The sequence below is a fragment of the Anolis carolinensis genome, chromosome 2 (genome assembly GCF_035594765.1).
Source record: "Anolis carolinensis isolate JA03-04 chromosome 2, rAnoCar3.1.pri, whole genome shotgun sequence".
Taxonomy (NCBI): Eukaryota; Metazoa; Chordata; class Lepidosauria; order Squamata; family Dactyloidae; genus Anolis; species Anolis carolinensis.
Window position 1 is genome coordinate 67,279,566 of NC_085842.1, and position 16,233 is coordinate 67,295,798.

Sequence of the window (16,233 nt, forward strand, 5' to 3'; positions counted from 1 at the left end):
CATGAAGAACTAATGCAGTGTGCCAGCACTTTTAACTGTTGTGGCTCAATGTTATAGAGTTGTAGTTTAGTGAGGCCCCAGCACTCTTTGACAGAGAAGGCTAAAAACATTTGAAAACCACAATTCCCATTCTATAGCAGTTAACATGGCAAACTGCTGTATTAATTCTGTAGTGTAGATGCATCCTAAATCTACTTCCTGAGACAGATTACAGCAGCAAGCATCCTAGGGACCCTTGACCTAAAAGTGAACTCATCTGGGATCGGGGAGTAAGGATGGGCTCAGGAGTAAACATTCAAACTGCCTCCATTGTCATTTTATTCCTTAGCACAGTCCCTCTCTAAGTAGAGGCCCTGTTATAGTTTGCACATCCCTTACACTAAAGCCTTTAAACCTTTTATGGTGGTGGCACACTTTTTAGACATGCATAATTTGGTGACACAGTAATTCAGTTTGGCAAACCAGAGGGATATGGACACCTAAATAAATTGTAACACAACATATCTCATGGAAACCTTTTCATATTTTTTTAAAAAATTGTAAGATAATAACATCCATTTTCATGATATTTTGTCATTCCTCGTGACATTTGCGTACACACTACACACTGCAGCTGACATGCTAATGTAACACGACACACAGTTTGGAAAGCATCCATGGATTTTGGGATCCACTTCAGATGAAAGATCAGGAAGGATCAAGGCCCAAGGTATAAAGCATGTTGATATAGTTGTGGGACTATGATGGAATATAATGAGATACAGAAAAATGTAAACAGTGACACCGTGCCCTACATTTACTAAGAGCTACATAAGGTAATATGGTTCTTTATTGTATATGTGACCTTACTTGTTTTATTGATTTGTTTTTAAATTGTTGAGCTTTTATGTTGTCTATTTTGCCTGGGCTTGGCCCCATGTAAGCTGCACCAAGTCCCTTCGGGGAGATGGGGTGGGGTATAAAAATAAAGTTATTATTGTTTTATTATTATTTTATAGATTTACGGCATTGGTGTGTGAAAGTAATAAAATTGCTTATTGAAAATCAGATTCCCAGGATTTCCCAGGTCCAAAATGCCCTGAGAAGGTTTCTTTTGTTATAGGTGTGGTAATGAGGACTCCTGTATTAATATATGTGGTGTGCTGTAATTGTCTTTTTTTATACGTCTGAGAATGAATTGGAATTTGTGAACATACCGTAATTAATTCAAGCAATTCTCATTCTAGTCTTCCTTTGTAATTTAACTGTCCACAGAATGTAACCTGTTAATAGCTCACTACTGTGTGTCCAGGAAGGGTAAAATCTTCTGTTTTAAAGTGCTAATGCATTTCCTTTTTCTTCTTCCTCTTCCTTATTTTCATGCTGTTAGTTTCTGGGACATATAAAAAGTCTTCAAATTTTGGATATATGAGAGCCAGCATGAGGTAATGTTTTGAGTGCTGGAGTACAGTGTTGAGAAACACACACTGTGTCACTTTGAGCAAGTTACACTCTCTCAGCCTTAGAGAACGTCAAAATGTCTCTGAATCAGTTCTGCCAAGAAAACCCCATGATAGTGTCACCATAAATCAAAACTGATCTGAAGGCATGCAAAAACAATTTTGCTTATCTAGTATGTTGCTTACTTAGCAAAGTGCCTGATACTAAACCAGTTGAAAGTAAACAGGCATACTCTTACAGTAACGCTTTTCGTTTACATTTATTAACTCGAGATAAAAGTCAGAATTGCTCTTAGTATCAAATGTTTGTTTTATATGAGATAAGCTGCCTTAGAAAAGACCTTTCATACAATAAATTATTAATTCTAATCTAATCACTAGGTCATTATGTGTTAAGCTATTAATTTTTTCATCTTCACTGGTTAGCCAGAACCAGGGCCGGCCCCACTATGGAGGCACCTGACGCCGCCGCCTCGGGCGCAGGCCCGGGGGGGCGCCGTCAGGCTGGGCGGGAGGCGGGGCACCGCCCTGACGGTGCCCCGCCTCCCGCCCAGTGCGCCCTGGCCCGTCTGGCCTTTTCTAGCTGGCCAGAATGCAGCGGAGGTCCCTGCAGGCCGCAATCGCGGCCTACAGGGACCTCCGCTGCAGTCTGGCCTGCTAGGAAAGGCCAGACGGGCGAGCGGGAGTAGCGGAGGCGGAGCCAGCTCTGACGCCGCTCCCCCCCCCGCCCAGCGTGCCCTGGCCCCGCCTCCCACGCTGCGTGGGAGGCGGGGCCAGGGCACGCTGGGCGGGGGGGGTGGCGCCAGAGCTGGCTCCGCCTCCGCTACTCCCGCTCGCCCGTCTGGCCTTTCCTCGCAGGCCAGAAAGCAGCGGAGGTCCCTCCAGGCCGCAATCGCGGCCTGGAGGGACCTCCGCTGCTTTCTGGCCTGCTAGGAAAGGCCAGACGGGCGAGCGGGAGTAGCGGAGGCGGAGCCAGCTCTGACGCCCCTCCCCCCGCCCAGCGTGCCCTGGCCCCGCCTCCCACGCTGCGTGGGAGGCGGGGCCAAGGCACGCTGGGCGGGGGGGGAGCGGCGTCAGAGCTGGCTCCGCCTCCGCTACTCCCGCTCGCCCGTCTGGCCTTTCCTCGCAGGCCAGAAAGCAGCGGAGGTCCCTCCAAGGCACGCTGGGCGGGGGGGGAGCGGCGTCAGAGCTGGCTCCGCCTCCGCTACTCCCGCTCGCCCGTCTGGCCTTTCCTAGCAGGCCAGACGGGCAAGCGGGAGTAGCGTGGGAGGCGGGGCCAACTCTGGCCCCGCCCCCCCGCCCAGCGTGCCCTGGCCCCGCCTCCCACGCTGCATGGGAGGCGGGGCCAGGGCACGCTGGGCGGGGGGGCGGGGCCAACTGTGGCCCCGCCCCCCTCACTAATCGCCCTGGCCCCGCAGCGTGGGAGGCGGGGCCAGGGCGCGGGAGGCGGGGCCGGTGGCGGGGGCGCTTTTCAGCACCCCCGCTTCCCATTAAAAAATCTCTCCGGCCGGCCCTGGCCAGAACCGAGTACAGTAGCAAAACAGTCTAATTTCTCTTTTTAAAAATGAAATTATAAAATGAAGTATATTGAATTTAATTGCCAGCAGAATACTTACTCGGGCAGCGTTTCGTATGCTAAGGACACATGTATTGAAATAGTAAATGTACACATTCTTTTGTATTTTATTTCTCTAATGTCAGCTATTGTAATTTTGGCTGTGTCATTGAGACATAGGAAAGAGAGGGAGAAGGAGAAATCCTCTTAGCATGTCATTCTTTAGTTAATTTGCTGCCCACCAATTCCCTTATTTATCCTCTTGTTCTTGGTGCACAGAATCCTCCCGTTCTTATTTTTTTAAAAGTTTTGATAAATCAGAACAGTAAATAAAGAACAACACTCTAAAAACAGACTAGTTCCAGACATGAATCAATCAGGGGGCAGCTAACGACTCTGAACAGGCAGGAAGAAGCCAGGAGATGAAGCTATTCAATGCTAACTGGTGATTAATTACAACATTCACACTGGGCAAGAGTTCTTCTCCCACCTTGGACTTTCCACAGATATATAAATCTTCCTTTCTTAGTTTTTCCCACATACCTCACAACCTCTGAGGATGCCTGCCATAGATGTGGGCAAAACCTCAGGAGAGAATACTTCTGGAACAGGGCCATACAGCTCAGAAAAAACACACAACCACCCCAGTTTGATAAATTTCATGAAGATATTGTAAACACTAGATGGCAGCATTATAGAGTTGTTGGTGAGCGTTAATTCTACAGTATATAAAGTGAAACAGCAGTAATGTCAGTAATGAAAACAAATGCAGGTATTCAATTTGCGCAGTTACTGTAATCTTATTATTTCTGTTACATTTTACAAACTATACACATATTTGGCATTTCCTCCTTTAAAGAAAATCAGTTGTACCTGGTCAGGTATAGGCTGGAATCTATCTATATATATAATAAAAGTGAAATCGGAGTATGTATCAGCGTTTTGATTGGCCTGGCGGAATATGTGCTCGCGTTTTGATTGGCCGCCACTATCCCAGGCCACTGAGACCAACAGGAATGACGGATCTGCACCAAACTTGGCACACTTCATCCCCACGATGCACTTTATGACCTGCTGCCATTTGGGGGAGGATGGACCACAGATGATGGGATTTGCAGTACTTTCAAACACTTTAACTCCCACAGACTACTGCAATGCCCACCAATGATAGAAATGGACCAAACTTGGCACACAGAACTCCTGTCGACCCCTTTACATCCTGATGTATATTGGGGCAGGATGGACCAAGGATGATGGAATTTGCAGTACCTTCCCTCACTTCTTGAGACCACAGCAACTGCCACAAATCACACAACTGAACCAAACCAGGCACACATATCCCAAATGACACACTTCACATGCTGCAGCAGTTTGACGGAGGGTGGACCAAGGATTATGGGATTTGCAGTACATTCATCCAATTCACCTCCCACAAACCACTGTGATGCCCATGAATGACAAAACTGTATCAAACTTGACACGCAGGTGCAGGGTAGCCCACTTTACATCCTGGTGCAGTTTGGGGGAAGAGGGGCCGTGGATGAGGGGACTTACAATATCTTCAGTCACTTCATGGGACTACTGTGACCCCCACCAATGACTGATCAAGACCAAACTTGGCACATAGAGCCACCATGGCCCACTCTACATCTTGGTGAGATTTGAAAGAGCTTGGACCTTGGATGATGGGACTTGCAGTATATTCATTCACTTCCTGAGACCACTGTCACCCCCATCAATGTCTCATCAAGACCAAACTTCAAACAGAGAACACCCATGACTCACTCTACACCCAGGTGCAGTTTGGAGGATGATGGACCATGGACGATGGGACTTCCAATACCTTCACTCACTTCCTGAGAGCACCGCGACCCACACAAATGACTGATCAAGACCAAACATGGTACATGGAGCCCTCATGACCTATTCTACATACTGGCTATGTTTGGAGGGGGATGGACACTGGACGATGGGACTTGCATATGGGAGTTGGAGCTCACCCGCACCCACTGAACCCAGCTGACATTGAATATAGGCTACACTTGGAACACAGGCAAACAATGCCTTTCTCAAATGACCCGGGCATCGGCGGGTCTCCAAGCTAGTATCTTATAAAGAGCAACAATAGAGCAGAACTAAAATCCTTTAAACATTTAGCATTTCCTCAGCATTTAAATCTGACTGACAGAAAAGCAGCATACAGTGGGACAAGGTTTGGTTCCAGAACACTCCCATGTAGATACCCAAATCTGTGGGTATCTACGGGGGTGGGGGGTGTCCTGGAACCAAACCTTGTCCCACTGTATGCTGCTTTTCTGTTTGTTGGGGGGGTCTGAGGGCTGGATGATATATGGTGGGTCCTCCTTATCCATAAACTCTGCATACCTGGATTCAGATAATGCCACAGTAGAATTGTCTCCCTTATATAAACTGACAAAAGTTTGCATTTTGGGTTTATTTTTAATATTTTCAAGCTGTGGCTGGTCGAATCCATGTATGCAGAGTTTATGGATATGGAGGGCCAACCATATATCATTTCACCAGGGCTTAGCTGGGGGAGGGGCACAATAGGTATCACTTAATTTGCTCTGCATAACTTGAAAATACTTTTTGGTGCAATCAGCAACCTTGCTACATTTTTACACAGTCTTTTTTAACTCCCTTGCCACTGTCTGTATTGCTGCCCCAGATCAATGTAAAATAGAAGGCAATAGAAACTGCTGCTATTTGTTGGGGGCCTGAAGGCTGGATCACTTTGCCCAACTTCCTTCCCATGCAAGGACCCCCATTCCTCAAACACCACTAGACAAGCCATTGATCTCTGCCCTGCACGTCAGAGCCCCATGAAAATAGGTTTGTGAGGAATTATTTTCACTAAATTGGCCCTGGAGCATGTGTAAAAAGTGGGCTGGCATCCAAAGTGCTGCCATATTTTCCAATATTGTTTCTTGTTGTTTCTGTTTATACTAATCACAACCAGGGTATTGATAACATATCAATAGTTATTAATGATGAAAAAATGAAGAGAAGCTGCAACAGTTTACTTTTGCTTAAGTGTGCAAGTGCCACATTTTTTTTTTAAAGAAGCAGAGAGTGATTGAGAACCGGGACATTCGTAGGGATACCAAGATGCTTGTTTATAACGCTATTGTCCTCCCAACTCTGTTATACATATCAGTGTTGCCTCTGAAAAAATTTACAATCTCTGAGGAAGACAGGCAGACAAATGTTAGTATGGCGGAAGAAGCAAAAACCATCAGCACTGAAGCGATGATCCTCCACCATCAACTTCACTGGACTGGCCATGTTGTCCGAATGCCTGATCACAGTCTCCCAAAGCAGTTAATTTACTCTCTACTCAAGAATGGAAAACAGAATGTCGGTGGACATCAAAAGATGGGCTTAAACCTAACCTTGAAAAATGTGCTGTAAACACCTAAAACTGGGAAGCCCTTGCTTTTGAGCGTTCTAACTGGAGGCCAGCTGTTGCCAACAGTGCTGTGGAATTCAAGGAGGCACAAATGGAGGGCAAAAGGGAGAAACGTGTTAAGAGGAAGGCGCATCAAGCCAACCTTTGTCGGGATCGCCTTCCATCTGGAAATCTATATCCTCACTGTGAAAGATAATGCAAAAGACTTCACTTATGGACCTACCATCAAGACTCTCCACTTGGAAGGCAGTCATACTTGTCCACAAGTGATAGCCAATGATTATGAGAAATGCACAGCTCTTTCCTTTTTTCATCTGTTCCACCTCATAGAGTTAATTGAATGAAAACTATTTTTTCTGTTTCATATCTGATTGCAGCAATGCAGTAATACTGAGGACATAATATCAAGGGTTCATGGGAGGAATTATCTATTGAAGTTCACTATGCGCAGTGCCAGATTTACCATTGTGATTAGGTGTGCTTAAGCACAGGGCCCTGTTAGCCAGCGCCCCCAACCCCAATCTTCCTGCCAAAAAATAATTTTATAATGGCTTTTGCTTATGTGCTGCAATTCTAAATTTGAAGGCATTCTGTTTCGGGGTGATTCCAGATATAATGATAGAGTTCATAATCTATGGAAGTGTGCCAGAAAGTAGGTAGTGTAGGTCTGCTGGGCCTATCTCCTTTGGGGCTCAAGTAAGGAAGGGGCTTCATGACTTAACTAGCACATGGCCTCATTTGTCCTAAATCCAGATTATGCTGCTGCCTTTCCATGCTGCACTTGCACACTCAGTTGGGGTCGCAGGGTTTTATAAGGCAGTGCTGCTGTTGGGATCTCCCATGTCTCTTTGTGGACACTGGCAAAGGATCTATCAGAGATGATGACAGGGTTAGTTCAGCTAATTCTAAATGAGCTAGTTCAGCCCAGAAGGAGACACTGCTAAATCATCATAGAATATCCTTTACCATGAAGATCATGTGATTAAATAATAAAAGTAATAAAAGCACAACAGTGTCGGAAGATTAAACTCCCGGGTCAGAAAGCCCTAATCCAGCTACTCAGGAAGAGCTAACAACAATTACTAGTATTGCTGTATCTAATGAAGTTTCTAGTGGATTCAGGCTGGAAAGGACATTCAGCTGCTGACATGCTCAGATATGAAAAACTGCACAATCTATATATATAAAAGGGTAATGAAATTTTGGCCTAGGACAAAACAACAAAACTACACATCCCAGAAACACTAAACTTGGCAGCACAACCCCTCATCCATGGCTCTACGTTCATACAACAAAAAGAAAAGAAAAATAAAGTCCTAATTAGAGGGAGAGGAATAATTGTTTTTATCCAATTGCTGCCAGTTAGAAGGCTAAGCTCCGTCAGGGGAAAACCTTTACCCTTTACCTTAACTACCATCAATACCTCAATACTTTATTTCCCATACCACCATACTTCGCCACAGCAACGCGTGGCCAGGCACAGCTAGTATATATATATATAACAGGAACATGGCATGTGAAGAGAAAGGACTCAACAGTGGCATTGACGGGGACGTGGGTTTAAAAAAACAATTTTCAAAAATAAGTTAAAATCTTGCATAATAGTGAAATGAGGGAACAGCCATTTTAAATTTTTTTCATGTTTGGAAAATGTTGAAAAAATGAAATAGACCATATGATAAACAGAACTGAGATGTTGTTTAACAATTTACTTTGCATTACAAGTCTCTATTGCCTGAACCCTATTGGTAGTCCCATTTAGAGAGAACAAATTGGCTTCACTGGTTTTTGTGTTGACTCACCATTCACCTTTTGCTGAATGGGTCTACTCTGTCTGAGACTGCTCATAGGATTCAGACCTATATGCTTGAAATTAGCAATTTTCAAACTTTGGTCTTCCAGATGTATTGGACATCAACTCTCAAAGGCTCCAGCCAACTTGTCCAGTAGTCAAGAATTCTGGGAGCTGGAGTCCGAAACACTTGAGTGACCAAAGGTTGGGAACCACTGCTTTAGATAATTACACAGTCTCAGTGGTAAACATTGGCCCATCATGATAGATGCAAGTTCCTGGTGTTCTGACACCTTCAGTACAAGGGATAGTGGTAGATATTGTCTAGAATAAAGTAAAGCAATCTAAAATGGATTCTATTAATATGCTTTAATTGTTGTTGTTGTGTGCCTCCAAGTTGTTTCTGATTTATGGTAACCATATCACAGAGTTTCTAGGATTGGGAGTGTGTGACTCATCCGGGATTAACCAGGAAATTTCCATGGTTGAGCAGGGGATCAAATCCTAGTGTCCAGTGTTGTAGTCCTACACTGTAGTCCCACACTGGCTATAACTGTTATACCTAACTTTACCTCAAGACCTAACAGCATGAGTTCTTGAAAAGAGCACCGAATTCTGTAAATATAATGGCTTTAGACCTCATACTGGACAAAGAGATTATGTTTGTAATGGAGAACTGAAATGCTATGGTCTCTTTCACAGGCATTGTCCTTGTTGCTTCATTGCTGTTCTTTTTGGGAGCAGGGGAATAAGGGACTAAGCTTTCTATGCGTGCGATGGAAACCTACAGACCTCTGATTCCAGCAATGTCATTTTTATTTTCCTGCGTATTGTTTTCCTACCATTTTTGCCTGATGAAGAAACCAGCAATCTTCAAAGGCAAGCATAATGGGCGTTTGCACCTTCTGGGTGGCTCAATAAAAGTATCATCAACATGTCCTTCAGATTTTGGATTTTGTTTAATGGTCAACTTGGCTGCGCCCATATATTAATCTCTTTGAGCATCCGCATTTCAGTCCTGCTTCATTGAAACTGAAGGATCCTTTCCTATTGACTTCAAAGAGATTGTTTTTCAAAATTTTTGTGCAAGTATTTGTTGGGCTCCTTTGAGGCAGCCAGCATATGCTCCCTTTTGATAAAGCTGCTTTCAAATAATGTGAGTGTGTATGGGTGGGAGGCGGAGGAAGGGGACACAAACAAATTTCTACCTTACAAAGTACTTGGTTCAACTGTTCTGTAATCCAAACACTTGGAAGACAATTACACAGAGCTCTGACAACATTGCCAACCCACTGCAGTGTGCCTGATGCCAAACACCATTGTTGTTTTATTGACCATGTTCACCATTACATATGCATATGAAAAAACAGAAGCTTTTTTCATCAGGATTACCCTAATAGCATTAAGAGATTATTTTTTAAATTTTATTGGAAGAAAATTCACTTAAATGAGATTACTTATTACTTGACTGGTTTCCTATCATGCTGTTGTGTTTAGGTAAGTGGAGTCCATTGGAGTATTTTTTTTTAAAACCCTCTGATTTTATACATTAATGATTTTAAATAAAAGAAGTGTTATATTTGTGCACTGGTTCTTTTGAGAAAGTTAAGTCTGATGTTCTGGTTAGAGGAGATAACACTTTCCGTCCCTCTTGGTGGCCCCCCTGGTGTCACCATTAGTTGCTAATTACTTGCAAACAAATAAACAATTAACTCTCGTGCCTCTTGGTGGGAGAATCTTCATTGACATGCTAAAACTTTCTAATAAAAGATTTTAATTAATGACGTGGCAAATCCAACCCCCTTGTCAACAAAGCTATAAAGAAGACTTGCAAGGAAAAACCTGAACTATGGGGTGTTTGGTGCCTAGGCTGAGGACACAGGAATGGCAGGGAGATCACCAGGCTCTCATAATGCAACTTCTCACAATCACCCAAATAAACCCAGGTATGGGGAAAACAAAAGCCCGCCTTGTTCATTTTCCATTGAAAGCATTTTGGGGATAGAGCGGAAGAAAGATGGCACTCCAACGGCCAAGCCTCACAGGCCCTGGGTGGACAAATGCAATGATTTAGGTAAGGTGGAAGCTTGAGTTCTCTGTTCTATAAACTTTTAAGATCCTGTTTTCACTGCTTTATATTACAAATGGCATGCACCTGTTACTTGAATTGTAAAGAAAATGCTGTCTATCCCTCAGTTTTGTCTCAAGTTTTAAAAGACATGACGCAAAATGTCACCAGGTGCCATATTAAAATGCTGCATTGTGATTTCTCAGGAGAGGATTGCAACCCCTGCCTGCATATCCCTTCCATCGCCTATGCAATTCCTTTGTTTAATGCAAGAAGCTACCCAGAGGCAGAAGAAAGAGTTCTCAAATGTGAAAACTATTTTGCAGTCAATGAAAGGCTTTCATACAAAAGGGAATTAAGCTGGTACAGAGGTAGGAGGCCGAGGACCGCATTCACCCGAAACCAGGTAGGGATTTAGTACATTTAACCTATTCATAAGGAATCGGAATTGATGTTTTGCTTAGCACATTGTTTAGTGTGTGGGCATTAATTTGGTAAGAATCCAGAAGTGTCTGTTTCACAAAAAATCTCCACAATCGCACATTTATTGAATTAAAGGATCTATAAGTGATATATGTAACCAGCATGACTAAAAGAATTTAATTGGTATCTCCCAGCTGATATATTCAAGATTAAGATCTGGCCTAGATTTTTATTAGAAAGTTCAAACCTAGTTTGAACCAATTTGCCTGTATATGTTATGCATGCCCTATGTGCAGCAGTGAAAATCAGTAAATAATAGATTTTATGTTTGTTCTACTTAGATCGAAATACTGGAAAGTGTCTTTAGAGTGAACTCTTATCCTGGTATTGACGTTAGAGAAGAACTAGCTCAAAAACTAGATTTAGATGAAGACAGAATTCAGGTAACTTTTTTAAATAATTGTTTGTATTTGTCAGCAGTCATGAATATGCCTGCTTGGCAGGAACCACACTAGATGTAAATAATCATGCTTTGCCGATGTTAAAGAATCAGCCCTTTATTGGTGTGGTTAACTAATTCTGTGACTGAGTTCAGAATACTTTGTAGGTGGAAAAACAGATAAATAATTGCACAATGTAATGCATACATATCAGGAAACAGATATGTTTTCTTTGCATATCAGCAAGCAATTTTTCCCACAGGTGTTAAGAAAGCATAAACATTATCCTAGTACATTATTTAGAATGTAATGAGATAAAGAAGGTGCATTTACTATTAGGAGGGTAAAGTTATCCGATTTTATCTAGCATTGTATTAACCAAAGTGTTAAATCCCGAGCACTCTTGCTGCAAAATAAACTCAATCATACTTTGCCCTGAGTAAACATATGTTGAATTATGCTATACCTTTTGAAATCTCTGTTCAGAAAGAATGATAAAATTGACAATGTAGTATGCATTTCTAAAACACTGAAGTAAATCTTGAAACCTGGCGATGCTGGGCAACTCTGAATTTATATTTGCATTTTAAATGAATCTTTGAGCCTACTTTCAAACAGCTTCTTTAAAATTTACACCCAATTCAAATCAACACACTTCATGTTTTATTGGATTCATCATGCATGAGACAATGTTTTTATATCCACGTCTGATCTCCAGTTGACATGTGATTGTGGTAGCTGGGGGATGATCCAGGTTGCTGTCCTAAAAAGTTTCAAAGTTCTGCTAAACATAACCTGCTAGGTTGTATAGCAGTCAGAATATTTTTGTGACCAGGCATCTAGAGCCAATTTCTTCTGTGATTTGACCCCAGAAGTCTAGGTTGGTCTGGATCAGTTTTCAGTGAAAATACAATCTAAACTTCCAGAGGCAGTAACAGAATCCATCTATACATATGCATAAATATGTCTCTTACTTTTGAAGAAAATTGTTTCCCATCTTTCCTGACCAAACTCACACATTTCAATTTAGAATATGATGGGGTAAAAGATAAAGGTTTTCCCCTGATATTAAGTCTAGTCATGTCCGACTCTGGGGGTTGGTGCTCATCTTCATTTCTAAGCTGAAGAGCTGGCGTTGTCCATAGGCACCTCCAAGGTCATGTGGCCAGCATGACTGCATTGAGCGCTGTTACTTTCCTGCCAGAGCGGTACCTATTGATCTACTCAAATTTGCATGTTTTCGAACTGCTGGGCTGGCAGAAGCTGGGGCTAACAACGGGAGCTCACCACACTCCCTAGATTTGAACCGTCGACCTTTTGGTCAGCAAAGTTCAGCAGCTCAGCAGTTTAATCCACTGCACCACTGGAGGGTCCGGTGATGATGATGGGGTAGTATCTTAGAATTGGAACACATGCAGCTGGTGCATTGCTGAGAAATACTTTTCTCTTGTTCTGAAAATCTTCTTATATACAGTACTTAATCCCGTGTGTGTGTGTGCACACACATGCCTTCAAGTTGCCTGTTGACTTACGACAACTCCATGAACTTCATAAAGTTATCTTATCTGATTCCAATGGAAAATGATGAAGTGACATTTTAGGGAGAAATGGCAGGGGGAGAGGATTGTGCCATCCCTATCCATGCAAAAGAAGGAACTGGCAAAATGACGTGCCTAAGAAAATCCTATTAAATTAAAGGGGTTGTCCTAAGTCAATTGGCAACCCAAAAGCACACAGAGACATGCACAAAGGTATCTAGATTGGATCCATGGACACTTACCTGGGCATAACAAAAGAACCAGCATGGTGTAATGATTTGAATGTTGGATTAGGAGTGCATCTACACAATAGAGTAAATGCAGTTTGAAACCACTTTAACTGCCCTGGTTCAATGCTGTGGATCCCTGGGATGTATAATTTGGGAAAGCAACATAACTCTTTGGCAGAGAAGGCTAAAAACCTTGTAAAACTAAAAGTACCATGATTCCATAGCATCAAACCATGGCAATTAAAGTGGTTTCAAACTGCATTTACTCTATTGTGTAGATGCACCTAAGGACATCAGGAGACCAAGGCGTGAATGCTGGCTTAGCCATGAAAATGCACTAGGTAACCATAGCTGAAGGCAAAAGCAAACATCTTCTGAAGAAACTCCAGGACAGGTTTGCCTTAGTGTCACTATAAGGCAGAAAAATGTCTTGAAGAAACAGAACACACACAACAAAAGAAAATGAAGCTCAACTACATTCTGTGCAGTTTAGCCTCAAGTCACAAAGAAGCTGTTGCCCGTTAGTGTAGCCACTAATGAGCTAGAAGGGCTAGTGGTTTCTATTCAGCATAAGGTAACTTTGTGTGTTAGAATGTTAATGTTTACATTTGAATTAAAGGACAGGGCCTCTGTATCTTTGATCCGTTGTCTAAAAAGGGTATTTCAGCAGTTGTTGCCTACACATGCTGAAAATCCTTTTTCCACACAACTGTTAAGCATACAGTAAGTTTTGTCCCTTATTTCCCCTGGCAACCTTATTTTACATTATTTTTGCAAAGATGTCTTGTTATGTCAGCCTGTCTTATTACAACTGTGCCCTTTTTAAATTTTTAGATTTGGTTCCAGAATCGCCGAGCAAAACTGAAAAGGTCCCACAGAGAATCCCAATTCCTAATGGTTAAAAATACTTTCTCTCAAAACATGATAAAATAAGAAAAATCCACAGAACTCTCTGGAATGGAATTATGCTGGGTCTGTAATGATGGTGCAATCAAATAATTATCAGATTAAAATGTGCTTGGATATTTCAAATAGTTTTGAAAGAATGTAATGATTTTCCTGTGCAAAAATAAAATGTAAATACTACTGTAACATTATTCCTATTTATAGTACGGCAACTATTTATCTTCCAAGTTACATAGAAATGTCCAGGAAGAAGAATAAATCCTTATTTTTGTGGTTAACTGGCCCAAGGTGCTGATGATGCATTCCTGAGAATCACTGAGACTTTACATGCATCCCTGCAACTTTACATTAAATTCTATACATTAATTTTCTCAGTATCTGTGCCACTGGTCTCTTGAGAGTAGTGTATCAATTCATATTACACAATCAAATGGATCCATTACTTTTAAAGATTACTCTTGTTAATTATTGATCAATCACTGTAATAAATTATTGATTAATTATTGTTAAAGATCCAAGGCTCACCTAAAGGGATTGTTAAATAATACTACAGTTAACAACTTATCAGAAGTGACTTTGCTTATCTATTTCTCAACAGTGACAAAAATGTATATTTTGAGTTATTACTTTAAAAAAATCATTCTGAATGCTGTAAGCCACTGACTCTTCATAAAAATATCATGTCCTTCTACCCACCCTGTCACTATATTAAGACTGGCAACAGACAACAACATTTGGCATGGCACACATTGGTGCTTGGATTATATAATATTTATCTGACAGCATTTTGTGAAGCTACACTGAAGCAACCAAATTATTACCAGTGCAGAGGTAGTAATGAATTCATCATGTAACTTTAGCTATGGCTTCCTTGTTGGGTTTAGGACCTGACTATAGATAACCTGGTATTTGCATAGTAGGCCTGCTTGTTATGCAAGCTCATTGAATACAGTTTTATTTATACATTAAGAGCTTTGGACACCATATAATTGTTCTGGAGAATCTATTGATGCATAGTGGCGTTGACCATAGAATCACACTGGAGACCAAGAGAGAACACTTTCTTGCTCCACCAGAGCAATTATATGGTATGCTTCACTTGGAATCTCGAGACATAAGAAAGAGGGTTCCAGATTGAGGTGTTGTGTGGTTTCCGGGCTGTATGGGTGTGCTCTAGCAGAATTTTCTCCTGACATTTTGCCTACATTTGTGGCTGGCATCTTCAAAGGATTATGTGGATTCCAGATTATGTGAAAATTGCATTCCAGGAAGTGTCTTTGAGCGGATCCTCCATGTAATATGCAGGCCTACTGCAGTTGTTTACTTGCAAGCTCTGCAAGGATTTATGTGTAAAACAAAGGTACAAGGAAGGAGTCCTGTCCATGCAGAAGCTATTCTCAGCAGCAGCCACCCATCATATGTGAAAGTTTTGAACTGGCACTTCATAAGCACTGTTTTATGTGTCCCAGAGGTTTAGTGTCATGGCCAGTGTCCCCAGGAAATAGATTGCTCCTGTGGTTATCTTGTACTTGATTGAGAACCACTTCATTTCTGCCCAGGATTTGTATGCACCAGTTGACCCATACCTACTACAGTACAATTAGCTCTACTCACACTCTCATTTGATCATTCAGAAAACACAATAGCATTATGCAATCATTCTTTGCTCTCGGAAGAAACACAATTGAAGTTATACTGGGAATGCGTAATTCTTCCCACATGTTTTGTTTGTTGGTAAAATAGCCAGAGTCCACACCAGAGTATCATTACTCCAACTTGATGATTTTGGAACTTTCAGTGATTGAAAAGGAGCAAGAGCTGCAATCCTGCACACAATTGTGCTCTTTAAACCACAGTTTGTATCTTGTGAGCAAAAATGTACCCAAAGATGTTAAGCTTTTCTTAGCCATGCAGTCACTTGTTTGCTGTTTCTTTATGTATCTAATTTTTTCAAAAAAAAAACAAACAGTCTAGGTATGAAAGAAATCAGATGCTGGAAGGCAGTCTAATCTAGTTTAATCACTGTTTTACTTAAAAGGCAACAAACATTGTGTGTGATGGTGTGTGTTTGCATTAACAGAATATGAAGCAGAACTAAAAAGTGCAAATGCTTCAGCAATTATCTTGAAATGTAAGTTCCAGTATGTTAAATTATCATATTGTTTTGTTTTGACTGAAGATCAAAATAAATACATGAAAATAGTTATTTCCTTCACATTATGACAGAGCAAATTAGTAAAGGTAAAGGTTTTCCCCTGACGTTAAGTCCAGTCGTGACCGACTCTGGGGGTTGGTGCTCATCTCCATTTCTAAGCCGAAGAGCCAGCATTGTCCATAGGTACCTCCAAGGTCATGTGGCCGGCATGACTGCATGGAGCGCCGTTACCTTCCCGCCGGAGCGGTACCTATTTA

General features: G+C 41.9%; 1 protein-coding gene across 1 annotated transcript; it reads left to right on the forward strand.

The window, feature by feature from the left end:
- The first annotated feature begins 2,952 nt into the window (after positions 1-2,952).
- hesx1 (HESX homeobox 1) lies at positions 2,953-16,027 on the forward strand. The gene is made up of 4 exons (XM_003217755.4): positions 2,953-10,290; positions 10,491-10,690; positions 11,049-11,150; positions 13,750-16,027. Exons 1-4 carry the CDS (start codon positions 10,101-10,103, stop codon positions 13,846-13,848), a joined length of 591 nt encoding a protein of 196 aa, XP_003217803.1. The 5' UTR covers positions 2,953-10,100; the 3' UTR covers positions 13,849-16,027.
- Positions 16,028-16,233: the final 206 nt, after the last annotated feature.

Bases quoted from the DNA above. Each gene is read 5' to 3' on its own strand.
- hesx1 (XM_003217755.4), top strand. From the start codon at position 10,101: ATGGCAGGGAGATCACCAGGCTCTCATAATGCAACTTCTCACAATCAC. The intron at 10,291-10,490 runs GTAAGGTGGAAG...GTGATTTCTCAG, and splicing joins GGACAAATGCAATGATTTAG to GAGAGGATTGCAACCCCTGC. The intron at 11,151-13,749 runs GTAACTTTTTTA...TTAAATTTTTAG, and splicing joins TAGATGAAGACAGAATTCAG to ATTTGGTTCCAGAATCGCCG.